Below are 13,539 nucleotides of genomic sequence, written 5' to 3' on the forward strand. Positions count from 1 at the left end.
GGGCAGAGCCCCCAGTCTGGCAGCATGGCCAGGGTTCTGTTCCTAGATGGTTACAGTTACAATTCGCCTTATTAAACCACCCGTCGTTTGCTTGTGCCCAGGTTACAAAGCGATACCAGCTGGCTCTGTCTCAGTGACGTGGCCTCTGCTTTATTTCCCACTCCCCCATGTTTGTGTCATTGGTAAATTCATCAGTGATGAGTTTCTGTTTTCTTCCAGGTCATTGATAAAGATGTTAACTAGTGAAGGGCCAAGAACTGATTCCTGCGGGACCCCACCAGTAAGACGCCCGCTCCATGGTGATTCCCCGCTTACAGGTACATTTTGAGATCTACCAGTTAGCCAGTTTTTAATCTATTTCATGTGCGCCAGGGTAATTTTATCTCATTCTCGTGTTTTAATCAAAATGTTGTGTGGTACGAAGACAAAGGCCTTAGAGACGTCTGAGTGTGTATGTGGGGACACGTGGCCTGGGGCAGCAGGCCACACCTGACACATCTGGGGACATGTGGCCTAGGGCAGTGGGACATGCCTGAGCCATCTGGGGACACATGGCCCTGGGCAGCGGGACACGCCTGGCACGTCTGGGGACACGTGGCCCTGGGCAGCAGGCCGCACCTGACACATCTGGCACATGTGGCCCGGGGGCGGGCAGACAGCTCACTGCCATTGGTTCACTGGCCAAATCCCCGTCATCTGCCAGGAGGAGCAATGAGCCAAGGCTGGCCGGCTGCTGGGACTCCGTGTGTCCCCACTGTCTCCTCTGCCCCGCTCCCTCCTCAGTTCACCCGCGGCGCTCCGGGTCGCCGAGCCCTTACCTTCGTGGGAGTGCGAGAACCAGATCTGGGAGGTGCCGGAGTGTGGGCCCCGGTAGGCCGGCTCCGAGGGGGACGAGGCGGGGCCCGTGGGATGCGTGGGGGCGGCCGAGCCCAGGCTGCTGGTGAGGAAGCTGCCCATGAAGGATGAGGCAGGCGTGTTCCCCATCAATCCACTCCCTGCTGTGAACACAACAAAGGACCATCAGTTCCACCCGCATGGGCACCCACACAGCAGCACCCGGGCACCCATGTGCTCTGAGCCCCGTTCACACTCCCCCACGAAATGAGTGCCCACGTGCCCGGGCGTGCACACACCCACTCACACCCACGTCTGGTGGGAAGTTCACCCTCGGCTCCATGATGTCCCTGTGGGGTGGCCGTGCGGAGCCGCTGGGCCATCGGGGAAACGTAGGGAAATCTGAGCCCGGGGCAAGGGCTCATCTCTCACGCGGCGGACACGGAGGTGCCTGCGGAGGTGTTTGGGCATGTGCACCAGGGCTGCCCGTCTGTTGGCACAGGCGTGCAGGGCACACGTGTGTTTTGTCTGTGGGCACTTGGGGGGCTGCATGCATCTGGCCGTTCCGGCGCGTGCACATGGCTGGGAGCCGACAGTGCCTCTCTGCGCGCCCCCATGTGGCAGCGGGCACCCGCTGCTCGCTCTGATCGGGGGGAGCAGGCAGCTCGGTCTCCCCTCAGCAGGACCACGGAGCCGTTGGTCTCCAGGGACATCTCCCCCAGGCAGCCCCAGCAGGACTCCCTCCATGGTGCCCCGCCCAGCACAGCTCCCCTCCCCCAGCCAAGGAGCCGCACACGCGTGTCATCACGGAGGGCAGCCCAGGGAGCGCTGCCCCCTTCGCTCGGTACAGCCCCCCCCACCCCCACCCCCACCTCGCTCCCCAGGCCGCTGCCAAGCGGTGTGAGGGCCCAGCCTCCTGGCCACACACAGCGAACATCCCTGAGCAGGCCCTGCTCACGCTGCCACGAGATCCGAAGGGCAGCTCGGCGCCCCCCTTCGCCCCCCCCGCACGTCGGCTGCCCCCGGGCCCCGCAGGCAGCGCTGGCACCGCCGTGGGCTGGGCCCAGCGCACGAGGAGGAACGGCTGCGTAGGTGCGTGCGAGCGAGCGAGCGCGTGGGCCACGGGGCAGCCTGTGCGCACAGGAGTGCAGCCCCGTCCAGGCCGCTCCGGCTCTGGATTAGGAGCGGGCAGCGCCCCCGGGCAGAGCAGGTGTCCAGCCCCACTGGCCCCCAGCCTGAGACACCAGGTGCCGCTGGGGTGGGGCAGGGAGCAGGCGCAGTGACCCCCGAGCTCAGACACACCCACCCTACGGCAGGCAGCACACGCCGACCAAGGCCTGGCCGGGGGCTGGCAGCCCCAGCAGAGACCACTCGCCCCAGGCCCGGGGCTCACCCGGATCGGCCTGCGGGAGAGGGGCAGGCTCGGGGGGGGAGGTGAGCGTGGAAGACCGGCCTGTGAGATCGTGTTGGAGACATCGCAGCCAGTAGCCAAGGGCCGGGCGGGCTGGCCCCGGCCCTCTCCCCGCCCCAGCACATGTGTTCGCAGCCGGGGGCGCGGCCGAGGAGCGGGTCGTTCCCCGATGGGGAGCCGAGCGGGGCCTGGCCGGACGCCCACACGGGGAGGAAGTGAGCTCTGCTCTCTAAGCCGGCCCACGCTCCTGAGCTAATCCCCGGGATGCCTCGGGGATGAGTGTCGGGATGTGGTTACACTCGCCCCGGCCTTCCCGTTCGCAGAGCCAGGGGCTGGGGCTGGGCACCGCAGAGCAGGCGGGGCGAGGCCGCGCCCAGCAGCTGGGCCGGGGGCGGGTGCCCGGACCACGGCTCAGTGCGTGTCTCCGGGGGAGCCGAGCAGCCAGCGGGGCTGGGACGCCAGGGCCCGGCTCCAAGGCGGGGAAGGATTTTCCAGGCTGCGGCTCTGAGAACACACGCAGTGATGGGGGATTCCCAGCGGAGCAGGGGGGCCTGGGAACGAGGGGAGGCCAGACCCCAAGCTAAGGAGCTGGGAGCCCAGGACCCCTGAGCCTGCGGTGGCAACCGTGGGGCAGGCGGTGGCCTCAAGGCAGGGCCCACACCCCCGACCTCACAGCCCCTGGCCCCCGGAGCAGGGTTCGGCACCCATGGACCCGCGTGGCCAAGGAGCGCCCGCCCACAGCTGCAATGAGGCAGGGCTGGGATGGCAAAGACAGGCCCCCCTGTGCCTGCAGCCAGCCTGGCTCTGCCTCGAACCCTGGGAGCCGCCCCTCTGCCTGGCAGGGGCCAGCCATGCGGGTGGAGAAGGGGCTGGCGCCCCCAAGCCCTTGGCACTCACCAGTCCCAGGGACCTCACAGGCAGCTGCCCCCTATGGCCACTCCCAGCTCAACCCTCTGTCCCCAGCTGGCAGGGCTGGGCTCAGCTCCCTGCTCTCCACCCCCCAGCCCACGTGCCAACTTGGCGCATTTGGGCATCTCTTGGGGCACCCGCAGCTAGGCCCAGAACAGAGCAAAACCAGCTGGAAATAACCTCCTGGGGTCCTCCGTCCCGAAGCCCCGCTGCTCCCCTCGGGATTCCCCCCACCCCGGAAATCTCCCTCCTCCCCTGCCCCCCACATCCAGCTACACCAACGCCCCGCAGTCCCCGGCCTGCTCGCCTCTGTTAGCCAGGGCTCCTGCCCATAGCCGTGGGTTCACGCAGGGGTTGGCTGGGCCGGGGAAGCAGCCGGCAGGGGTGGGGTGTTTCCAAACTCCCGGCCTTTTATAATTAATTGTCACTGGCTCCTGATTTGCACCCAAACCGCCCCGGAGTGGCAGGCGGCCCCTGGCTCCGGCTGGGACCCCGCTGCGCCCGCCAAACCATTTCCCATCCCCGGGGCGTCCCAGAGCCAGACAATGACTCTTCCTGCTCCATTTGGGGCCAGAGACTCTGGCGTTCGCTCCCTCTTTCCCCGGCCCAGCCCCACGCTCAGTGCAGCGAAGGGAGAGGAGCACCCCGTGGGAGGGGGGCCAAGGGGCTAGGCTCGGGGGCTGGAAGCCAGGACGTGGGAGTGGGGGAGACAGCCCATGGGAGAGGAGATCTCAGCTAATGAAGAGATGGAGCTCGGCTGATGCTCCCTGCCTGGGGTCTCTGCCTCACCCTCCCTTTCACTCCTCACCTCTCTGCAAACCTCTCTCCATGTCACCCCTGTCGGCAGGCCCTGCCCCCCAGCCTGTCCCAGCAAAGCCCCAACCACGGCTCCTCAGGGCTGAAGCCGGAGGACGGTCCCAATGACCAGTCTCTCCCATGCTCGGCCCCCCAGCCCTCCCCACAAACAGCCCCCCCCCAGCACTCACTGAGCCCTGGCAAACCGCCCCCGAACACACGCTGCCGGCCAGCGCTCACCCCAACGTCTGCCCCGTCCCTCCCCCAGTGCTAGGCAAGCCCCCCGGGCCCCGGAAAGCCCAGCCTGGTTAGACGCACTCTCAGCTTGATTTAAATCAGATGCGATGAGGCAAAGTGTTTCCATGCGAACGCGGCTCCAGCCAGGAGCCAGGCCGCATTATAGGGCCCGGGCAAGCAGACAGCTCGGGAGAGGCAGCGAGGGGCTGGATTCCAAACCCAGGAACCACTGAGTCACCGAGGGGAGGGGGAGTGCTCTGCACTCGGGGGAGAGGTGCCAGCCTGGCCCCCCAGAGCCAGATGTGCCCCCTGTCCAGAGCAGGTGCCAGGCGGGCACTGCCATCCCACCCTGCCATGTACCCCATTCAGCCTGGGAGCTCACACGGGGGGGGGGGCGTGTCCCAGAGATGGGGGGTGAAGGGGAGTAGGATGTCCCAGGCAGGAGGAGAGGAGGGATGTGGGTGTCCTGGGGTGGGAGCAGAGGGGGGCAGGAGGAGAGGTTGGTGTGGCGTCCTGGGGTGGGAGCAGAGGGGGGCAGGAGGAGAGGTTGGTGTGGCGTCCTGGGGAGGGTGAGAGGGCTGTGTGGCATCCCGGAAGGGGTGGGGGGGTTTCCCGGGGGGGAGGGGGAATGAAAGGGGGTGTGGCATCGGGGGGGGAGATGAGAGGGGGTGTGGCGTCCCGGGCAGGGTGAGAGGGGAGTGTGGTGTCTGGGGGGGAGGGGGAATGAGAAGGGGGTGCGGTGTCCCGGGACGGGGTGAGGGGGAGTGTGGCATCCTGGAGGCGGTATGGGGGGAGGTGTCCCGAGGGGGAGGTGACAGGGGGGTGGCGTCCTGGGGGAAGGGTAACAGGGGAGTGTGGCGTCCCCTGGGCAGGGTGAGAGCGGGGTGTGGCATCCTGGGGTGGGGAGGTGACGGGGGTGTGTGGTGTCCTGGGGGCGGGGTGACGGGGGTGTGGGCATCCTGGGGGAGGGTGACAGGGGGGTGGTGTCCCGAGGGGGGAGAGGTGACAGGGGGGTGGCGTCCCGGGGGGGAGGTGACAGGGGAGTGTGGGCATCCCGGGGGAGGGTGACAGGGGGGTATGGCGTCCCGGGGGGGAGAGGTGACGGGGGGTGGCGTCCCGAGCGGGAGGTGACAGGGGGGTGGCATCCCGGGGGGAGAGGTGACGGGGGGTGGCGTCCCGAGGGGGAGGTGAGGGGGGGTGGCGTCCCCGGGAGGAGGGTGACAGGGGGTGTGGTGTCCCAGGTGGGGAGGTGACAGGGGGGTGTGGCGTCCCAGCGGGGGAGGTGATGGGGGGGTGGCATCCGGGGGGAGGGTGATGGGGGGGTGGCACCCGGGGGGAGGGTGACGGGGGGGTGTGGCGTCCCAGGGGGAGGGTGACGGGGGGGTGGCGTCCTGGGGGGAGGGTGACGGGGGTGTGGCGTCCCGGGGGGAGGTTACGGGGGGGTGTGGCGTCCCGGGCGGGTGTGGCGTCGGGTTGGGGCCAGGTGACACCTTTGCCTGGGAAACTGGACAAAGGCTGGGGGGGGGGGCTGCTGGAGGGAGTTTCAGTTTGGAGCTGGCTGGGAAAATGGAGGGAGGGCCCAGACGGGGCTCTGCTCTTCCTCCCTCCCCAAGACGGACCCGGCCGAGGGGTCCTGTTTCCTGCACCTACCAGCTCTGTTTTAGCCCGTGCTCCTGTCGTCTAATAACCCTCTGTGTCCCCGGCTGGCGGAGAGTCACGTCTGACTGCGACGTGGGGGGCAGGACCCTGTGGCCTCCCCAGGACCCCGCCGGGGGGACTCGCTGGGGGAAGCGCACGGAGGGGCAGGGGAGGCTGAATGCTCCGAGGAGGGACCCAGGAGGTGAAGCCGTGGGAGCGTCTCGCCCTGCAGACAGGCTGCTCCGAGGGAGAGGAGGCTCCCCGAGTCCTGCCTGGCTTGGTGGGGAGCAGCTCCAGAGCAGCGCCCGGGGACCCCGGGACAGGGGCCGACGATCACGCTCTGGCCAAGGCTCGTGGCCAAGCTGCCCCACCCCGGCGCCCCGGGACGCCCCATGCCCTGAGCCGCGCCCTCGGGGTGAACACGGTTCTCTAACGGAGCAATCTGATTGGCTGAGCCAGGTTCAGAGTCTAACTTTCCCCCCAGTCTAGCTCCTCAGTGTGGGGGGGGGGGACTTTACCCAGCCTCCCCCAGGGAGCATCGGGGCCGGGCAGCGGGGCCAGAGCTGCCATGTGCTCGGCAGGGCAGGGCGAGGGTCCAGGCCCAGCCTGTTCTGGAAGCTGGGAAGCAGGCGGCAAAGCGACCCAGGCTCTGCGCTCCCTGAGAACAGGCCCCCCCCGGCTGCTCTCACACTCCCCCCACATTTCCGACCAGCTGACTCACAGGCCGCTGGCACCGGCTCTGCTCCCCAGGCTCTGGGTCTGGCTGCCGAGCCCTGCGGCCAGGTTCCCACCCCCCTCCTTTCACACACTCCCAAGCCATCCCCCCGCTCCCGCCTCCCCGCCAGAGCCCTCTGCTCCCACAGCCCTGCCAAGTGCTGAGGAGACGCACGTTTCCCTCATTCCAGCCCCCGGCCCTGCTCCGCAGCGCAAAACTACAAACCCAGCAACGAAACCGGAACCGCCAGAGGGAGCCCCAGGCGCGGCCCCGGGCGGGGGGGAGGGAGCCCCAGGCGCGGCCCCGGGCAGGGGGGGGAGGGAGCCCCGGGGGCGGCCCCCGGGCGGGGGAGGGGAGGGAGCCCCGGGCGCGGCCCCGGGCGGGGGGGGAGGGAGCCCCAGGGCCGGCCCCGGGCGGGGGGGGGGGGGCCCCAGGCGCGGCCCCGGGCAGGGGGGGGAGGGAGCCCCGGGGGCGGCCCCCGGGCGGGGGAGGGGAGGGGGCCCCGGGCGTGGCCCCCGGGCGGGGGTGGGGAGGGAGCCCCGGGCGCGGCCCCGGGCGGGGGTGGGGAGGGAGCCCCGGGGGCGGCCCCGGGCGGGGGTGGGGAGGGAGCCCCGGGCGCGGCCCCGGGCTGGGGGAGGGGAGGGAGCCCCGGGCGCGGCCCCCGGGCGGGGGAGGGAGGGAGCCCCAGGGGCGGCCCCGGGCGGGGGTGGGGAGGGAGCCCCGGGCGCGGCATCTCACACATCTCACCAGCCGGGCAGGGGCAGCAGCCGGGCAGGGGCAGCAGCCGGGCAGGGGGCAGGGTGTCCCAGACCCCTGCCCCCCACACGCTGCTGGCTGACGAGCTCCCATCCCAGCACCAGATTGCAGCCGGCTGGGGTATCCTGGCTCCTTAGGGGAAAGGCCCAGAGCAGGGGCAGGGTGTGTCCTTCCCACAGCCGGGGCCTGGCTCCAGCTCTGGTTCTCACTGGATCCACAGCGCAGCTACACTGGCCCTCGGGGGCTCCTGCAGGGCAGGGGCACGGCCACACCCCTGCGTGGCTACTGACTGCACAGGGCTGGCCACTGAGGCCACCCACCACCAGCATGTCCAGGGGCCACCGGGCAAGTGCCGGACCTGCCCCGGGGGGAGCAGGGGGCTGACAGGGTGAGGGACCCATGCGCTCATGGAAACAGCACTCGCCAGAGCCAAAGCACCTCCCCAGCTACCCCCCAGCTCTGCCGGTGCCCCTCAACCCTGACCCGCAGCCCCCTGCTAGCCCAGCCCTGGACTCCCCCCACTCCAGCTCTGCCGGTGCCTCTCAACCCCGACCCACAGCCCCCTGCTAGCCCAGCCCTGGACTCCCCCCACTCCAGCTCTGCCGGTGCCCCTCAACCCCGACCCGCAGCCCCCTGCTAGCCCAGCCCTGGACTCCCCCCACTCCAGCTCTGCCGGTGCCCCTCAACCCCGACCCACACTCCCCCCACTCCAGCTCTGCCGGTGCCCCTCAACCCTGACCCGCAGCCCCCTGCTAGCCCAGCCCTGGACTCCCCCCACTCCAGCTCTGCCGGTGCCCCTCAACCCCGACCCGCAGCCCCCTGCTAGCCCAGCCCTGAGCTCCCCCCACTCCAGCTCTGCCGGTGCCCCTCAACCCCGACCCGCAGCCCCCTGCTAGCCCAGCCCAGGGCTCCTGCCCCCCAGCTCTGCCGGTGCCCCTCAATCCCGACCCGCAGCCCCCTGCTAGCCCAGCCCTGGACTCCCCTCCTCCAGCTCTGCCGGTGCCCCTCAACCCCGACCCACAGCCCCTGCTAGCTCAGCCCTGGACTTCCCCCACTCCAGCTCTGCTGGTGCCCCTCAACCCCGACCCGCAGCCCCCTGCTAGCCCAGCCCTGAGCTCCCCCCACTCCAGCTCTGCCGGTGCCCCTCAACCCCGACCCACAGCCCCCTGCTAGCCCAGCCCTGGGCTCCCCCCACTCCAGCTCTGCTGGTGCCCCTCAACCCCGACCCGCAGCCCCCTGCTAGCCCAGCCCAGGGCTCCTGCCCCCCAGCTCTGCCGGTGCCCCTCAATCCCGACCCGCAGCCCCCTGCTAGACCAGCCCTTCCCCCCTCTCTCCAGCTCAGCCGGTGCCCCTCACTCCTGGCCCACAGCCCCCTGATTCTCCATTGCACCAAAGTCACTAGGAATGAGTTAGTTTTTTGATGGGGAGAACGGGGGCTAGACCGAGTCACTTTCCCTTGAGAGAAGAGGCTGGATTTGAATTCGGGGTAGCCGATGGAGCAGCTCCCAACCCTGCACACGCGGTCACAAGCCATCGGCACCCATGAGTTGACCTTGATCCAGCACAACTCAAGAGAGGCTTCCTCGGAGGGCCCCACCCCCACCCCCCGCCGTGACGAGATCCCCCCGCTTGCCCCCAAAGAATTGATCCGAACACACTCCCTGCCCCTGCAGTGGAGAAGGTCTCCCCCAGGGGCTAGTGAGAGTCCACAAGTTGGACTGAGCAGCACCCAGTGCCCCCACCCTTTTATCCACCCTTGTGACACCAGCGATATCATGGGGGGCCCTCTCCACCCCACCCCCATGGCACGGCATACACTGCCTAGCCTCCCCCCAGGCCTGCTGGGGTCCTGGCTACGCGGGCCCGAGCCCCAGGGAACGGGGCAAAAGGGAGACTCAGCGGCAGGCAGACCCTGCTCCTACCCCCGAGCCTGGCCAGCCGCTCTGCGCCACTTGGCTTGGGCACTAGCCACGCTGGAGCCACAGCAGAACTGGAGCAGAACCACTGGCATGAGGAAAACTCAACTCCCCCGGGACTGACCGAGCGCCTCCCCCCCATCCCCACATACAGCACGAGCAGAGCAGGCCACCGCCACCGCCACCGCCTCCTGCTCAAGGGCCCTGACTTGGGCAGGGCCGTTCCTGGGGCACAAGGCAGCACCGACGGCCTCCTGCATCTCCGGAGATTCATGCTCCAGGCCACAAACCTTCCTGAGTCCTCCCCATGAGACTCCCCCCGGGGACGCTGGGGCACTGGGTCATTCACACACGCACACGTTCTCACACATGTGTACACATGCACATACACACATGTTCATTCTCACATTCTCACGCACATACACACTCACACGTGTGTGCACACATGTACACCTGCACATACACACGCACGCATTCTCACATGCACATGTGTACACATACACATGCACAAGTTCTCACACGTTCACAGTCTCATTCTCACACGCACGTGTACACATGCACATACACACGCACATACACACGTTCTCACACATACATGTACACACACACACACACACACACACAAATTGACTTCAGAACTTTTTAGAGGAAACACATGAAACTCTGGGTGCAGGAAAGGGTTAAAACAAAACCTTGGGAAGCAAGTTTAGACTCATTCTCCTCACCTGCCAAGAATGTGGGGGAGGGGCGGGGGCTGGGAAGCCCTGGGGGAGGCTTGGGGGCTTTTCGCTTGGCAGACCCTCACGTGAAGTGAGCCCGGCAGCTCTCAGCACAGCCCCCCAACACTGTAAACACGACCGACCAGCGCCTCTGAGCCTGGGCCTGAGAAATGGAACAGCACTAAGGGGCACCGGCAGAACTGGGGAGCCCAGGGCTGACAAAGCAGGGGGCTGCGGGTCGGGAGTGAGGGGCACCGGCAGAGCTGGGGAGCCCAGGGCTGGGCTAGCAGGGGGCTGCGGGTCAGGAGTGAGGGGCACCGGCAGAGCTGGGGAGCCCAGGGCTGGCAAAGCAGGGGGCTGCGGGTCGGGAGTGAGGGGCACCGGCAGAGCTGGGGAGCCCAGGGCTGGGCTAGCAGGGGGCTGCGGGTCGGGAGTGAGGGGCACCGGCAGAGCTGGGGAGCCCAGGGCTGGGCTAGCAGGGGGCTGCGGGTCAGGAGTGAGGGGCACCGGCAGAGCTGGGGAGCCCAGGGCTGGCAAAGCAGGGGGCTACGGGTCGGGAGTGAGGGGCACAGGCAGGGCGGTGGCCTGGGGAAGTTTGCACCATGCCTTCCTGCATCCTCCGTAGGGTTATCTCCTCCCTTTCGAGAGCACCGAATTCTCACACTCACACAAACGCGCTGGGCGGATGGAAAGTTCCGCTCGTCCATTCAGCTGGGCTGGGACTGCGGGTCAGGGCTTGGCCTCTCCTCCAAACCCCCTCGCTGGGGAGGCCTCGCCCTGGCCGCAGACTCCAGGGGCCACACGGGAAATATGGAGGCAACATCTGTTTTGCGACTGAGCAGGTTTCTGGCCAGTGGCTGAGAGCCTCTGAGTTCCAGCGAAGCGATAGGAGCCAGACGAGCGCTGCCAGGAAAGGAAGGGGGCACAGAGCCCAGCTCCGAAATAACCTTCCCCTCCAGGCAGAGCCCGCCCCTGCGCTCGTAAATACCAACCCCGGGTCCCCACTTCGTCCCACACGCCCCCGTCCCTCCCTGGCACCATCCCCCCCTCCCCCCGTGCAGGTCAGACACGGGGCAGCTCCAGCCTCGCTGACCCCCCTCGGCAGCTTTCGCCCCTCCCTGCCTGAGAGCGGCGTCCACCAGGGGAGCAGACACCGCATGAGGCCAGCACCCCTGTGGGGAGGCGTTCGCAGTGCGGGGCGGCCGGGGGAGCAGCCCCCTGCCCCCTGGCTCGGGTGGCTGATGGGGAAAGAGTCACGGGAGCAGAGCACAAGGGCGGGCCAGCCCCCCAGGCAGGAGACGAGCAGCAACAGGCTCTCCCTAGTGCCCACCACCCCCGGGGCTCCCCAGAAATCCCTGCTGGAGGGAGCTGGTTCACTCCCTTCTACAGGCAAGGCAGGCTGGGAGCTGGCTGGGCGCCGGGAGCCGACCCACAGGCCTCACTAGCCAGATGGCAAGGCCACAGCCCCTCCTCCACACAGGCTCCTTCGCTGCCCCGGGGTCTCAGCTCGCACCAGGGCAGAGGCTGTAGCACCATGAGGAACACAGGCGGCTGGGAGGCCGCCCCCCATCATGCATCGGGGAGGAAGAGTTGATTAGTTTCTTGCTGATACTGCTTAGCACAGCCTTTTGCAAGCAGCTCCTCCACCTGCAGGCTCCTGACCGGGGCTGGCGTCCCTAACTCCCTGCAACAGGAAAGGGAAACCGAGGTAAAAGGTAGGGCAGGGACTTGCCCAAGGAGGCCCCACCACCCAGTGGCACAGCCCGGATTAGGCCTTGGCAATTTCTGGCTCCCAGTCCCACGCGCGAGCTGTTGGCCGGGTCCTCCCTGCCGGGGACAGCGTGTCGCTGCCCCAGAGCGTGACTCAAACCCCAGCAGGGAAGCGGGGGGAGCAGCAAGTTATTCCTTTGTCTGTTTCAGGTTTAGAACATTGGGAGCAGGGCCGGGGTCCCCGGAGCCGACAGGGAGCAGCCCGTGTTCTCTCCTGGGCCGCCCTGTCCAACGCTGGCCAGTGCTCTCAGCCCCTCACGCTCTGCCCACCCCAAATCCTGCCCTGGGTGCTGCGTGCACCCCTGGGATCGCCACCCCCGACGTGCTCGGGTGTGATACTGATACATCTGTGCACACGCGTAGGTACAAACATACTGGCAGGACACTGATGTGCCTGTGTGCACTCGGATACTGAGGTGTGTGAGAACATACGAACATGCACTGGCATAACACTGATGTGTGTGACCGGCGCAGTCCTGGTGCTAACGTGTGGGTCTATGCACGTGTGAACACGTGCTAACCTCAGCCCAACAGGCATGTGCATATGAACACATGTTGACACAACACGGATTATTCCCGCATTACTTCCTCCCACCAGGCCCTGCCTCCTTTGCTGATGCCCCAGGCTCTGGATTCCCCGGTAAACCCACGGCCCAGCCAGAAGGCAGCGGGAGGAGAGAGCAGGGCGCAAACACAAAAGTAAAGAGCCTTCAGCTGGCCTGAACGCCGGGTAATTATCCGCACTGGGCTAGAAACGCTCTCTGGATCCGCGTACACTGGCCAAACGCCTGCGTGCCATTTCGCCGGGTGCACTGCAGATTCCTCCCAGTCACAGCAAGAGTCTTCAAGACAAGGCCCAGCGTGCGGCCTGGCGGTTCCCCCTCCTACCTTAGAAACACCCCCCCCCCGGGAACGCACTCCCGTTCGCCCCCAAAGCCACTCACCCTGGGGAGCTGGCCCCTACCAGCCCGTCCTCCTGGAGAGCATCCGCCCCACGGCCCTTCCATCCTGCCCCTGCACCGCGGGCCGGGGGGAGCCGGCAGGGGGAACCCTGGCCATGATACCATCCCCTCCCCAGCACCAGCCAAGGCACAGGCCCTGCGCCTCGACCCTCCTTGCCACCCACCCCCCGCCCCAGCAATACCTCCCACCTTCTGCCCCCAGCACAGGCCCGACCCCCTGGTGCGCAGCGGTCCCCCACCCGACTCTAGCGCCCTGTCGCCCCCAGCCAGAGCAGCTCCCAGCCCCACAGGGGAGGGAACGTTCCCTTCCGCTGGGGCAGGCTGCTGGCCGGGCTCGGATGGCCTCACTCCCTGCTGCGGGAGCGGGGCCTTGGCCGGCTGGAGAAAGCTTCCATAGGCGGAGGAGGCTGACTCCCCTTGGCCAGGCAGCCCCCAGGGGCTCCCCCTAGCCTTGCTGTCCTCCCTCAGGTCCCCCCGGAGAACTCCCGGGTGCCACCACGCCCACAGAACCCACGGCCACAGGGTGCTGGCTGGCACTGCCCGTGACACCGCCAGCTCTGCCCTACTGTCTCCTTGGGCTCCCTCGCCTGCCCCCAGCACGTCAGCTCGCTGGGGCAGGGACCGACTCCGCCCTGGGCTTGTACAGCGCCTTGCACAGCGGGGTCCTGCTCTGTGCTGGGGCTCCTGGGCCCCATGCTAACACAGACGCTAGCTCTGGGGGGGAGAAGGCAGCCCACGTGGGCCCCACTGTCCTCGTCACAGCTGTCCCCATGCGCTGGGGCCCGGCTCTGGGGCAGAGATGGAGTCCAGTTGATGTGCACCATCCCCTGCTCCCCAATGCGCCCCTGGTTTTCATACCACACAACTGGCCTGGCCA

The 13,539-nt window shown here is 67.9% G+C and overlaps 1 protein-coding gene across 9 annotated transcripts in view; it reads right to left on the reverse strand.

Moving 5' to 3' along the window:
- BAHCC1 (BAH domain and coiled-coil containing 1) overlaps positions 1-13,539 on the reverse strand; it is an 89,835-nt gene that overhangs the window by 42,864 nt on the left and 33,432 nt on the right. For 7 of the 9 annotated variants that reach the window (XM_044984024.1, XM_044984023.1, XM_044984021.1 and 4 more), the window contains one exon: positions 819-998. In XM_044984024.1, the coding sequence (XP_044839959.1) occupies positions 819-998 (180 nt within the window). The remainder of the gene's footprint in view (positions 1-818; positions 999-13,539) is intronic. The other 2 variants (XM_044984020.1, XM_044984025.1) reach the window with 1 other exon arrangement.

Source organism: Mauremys mutica, chromosome 12, assembly GCF_020497125.1.
Source record: "Mauremys mutica isolate MM-2020 ecotype Southern chromosome 12, ASM2049712v1, whole genome shotgun sequence".
Taxonomy (NCBI): Eukaryota; Metazoa; Chordata; order Testudines; family Geoemydidae; genus Mauremys; species Mauremys mutica.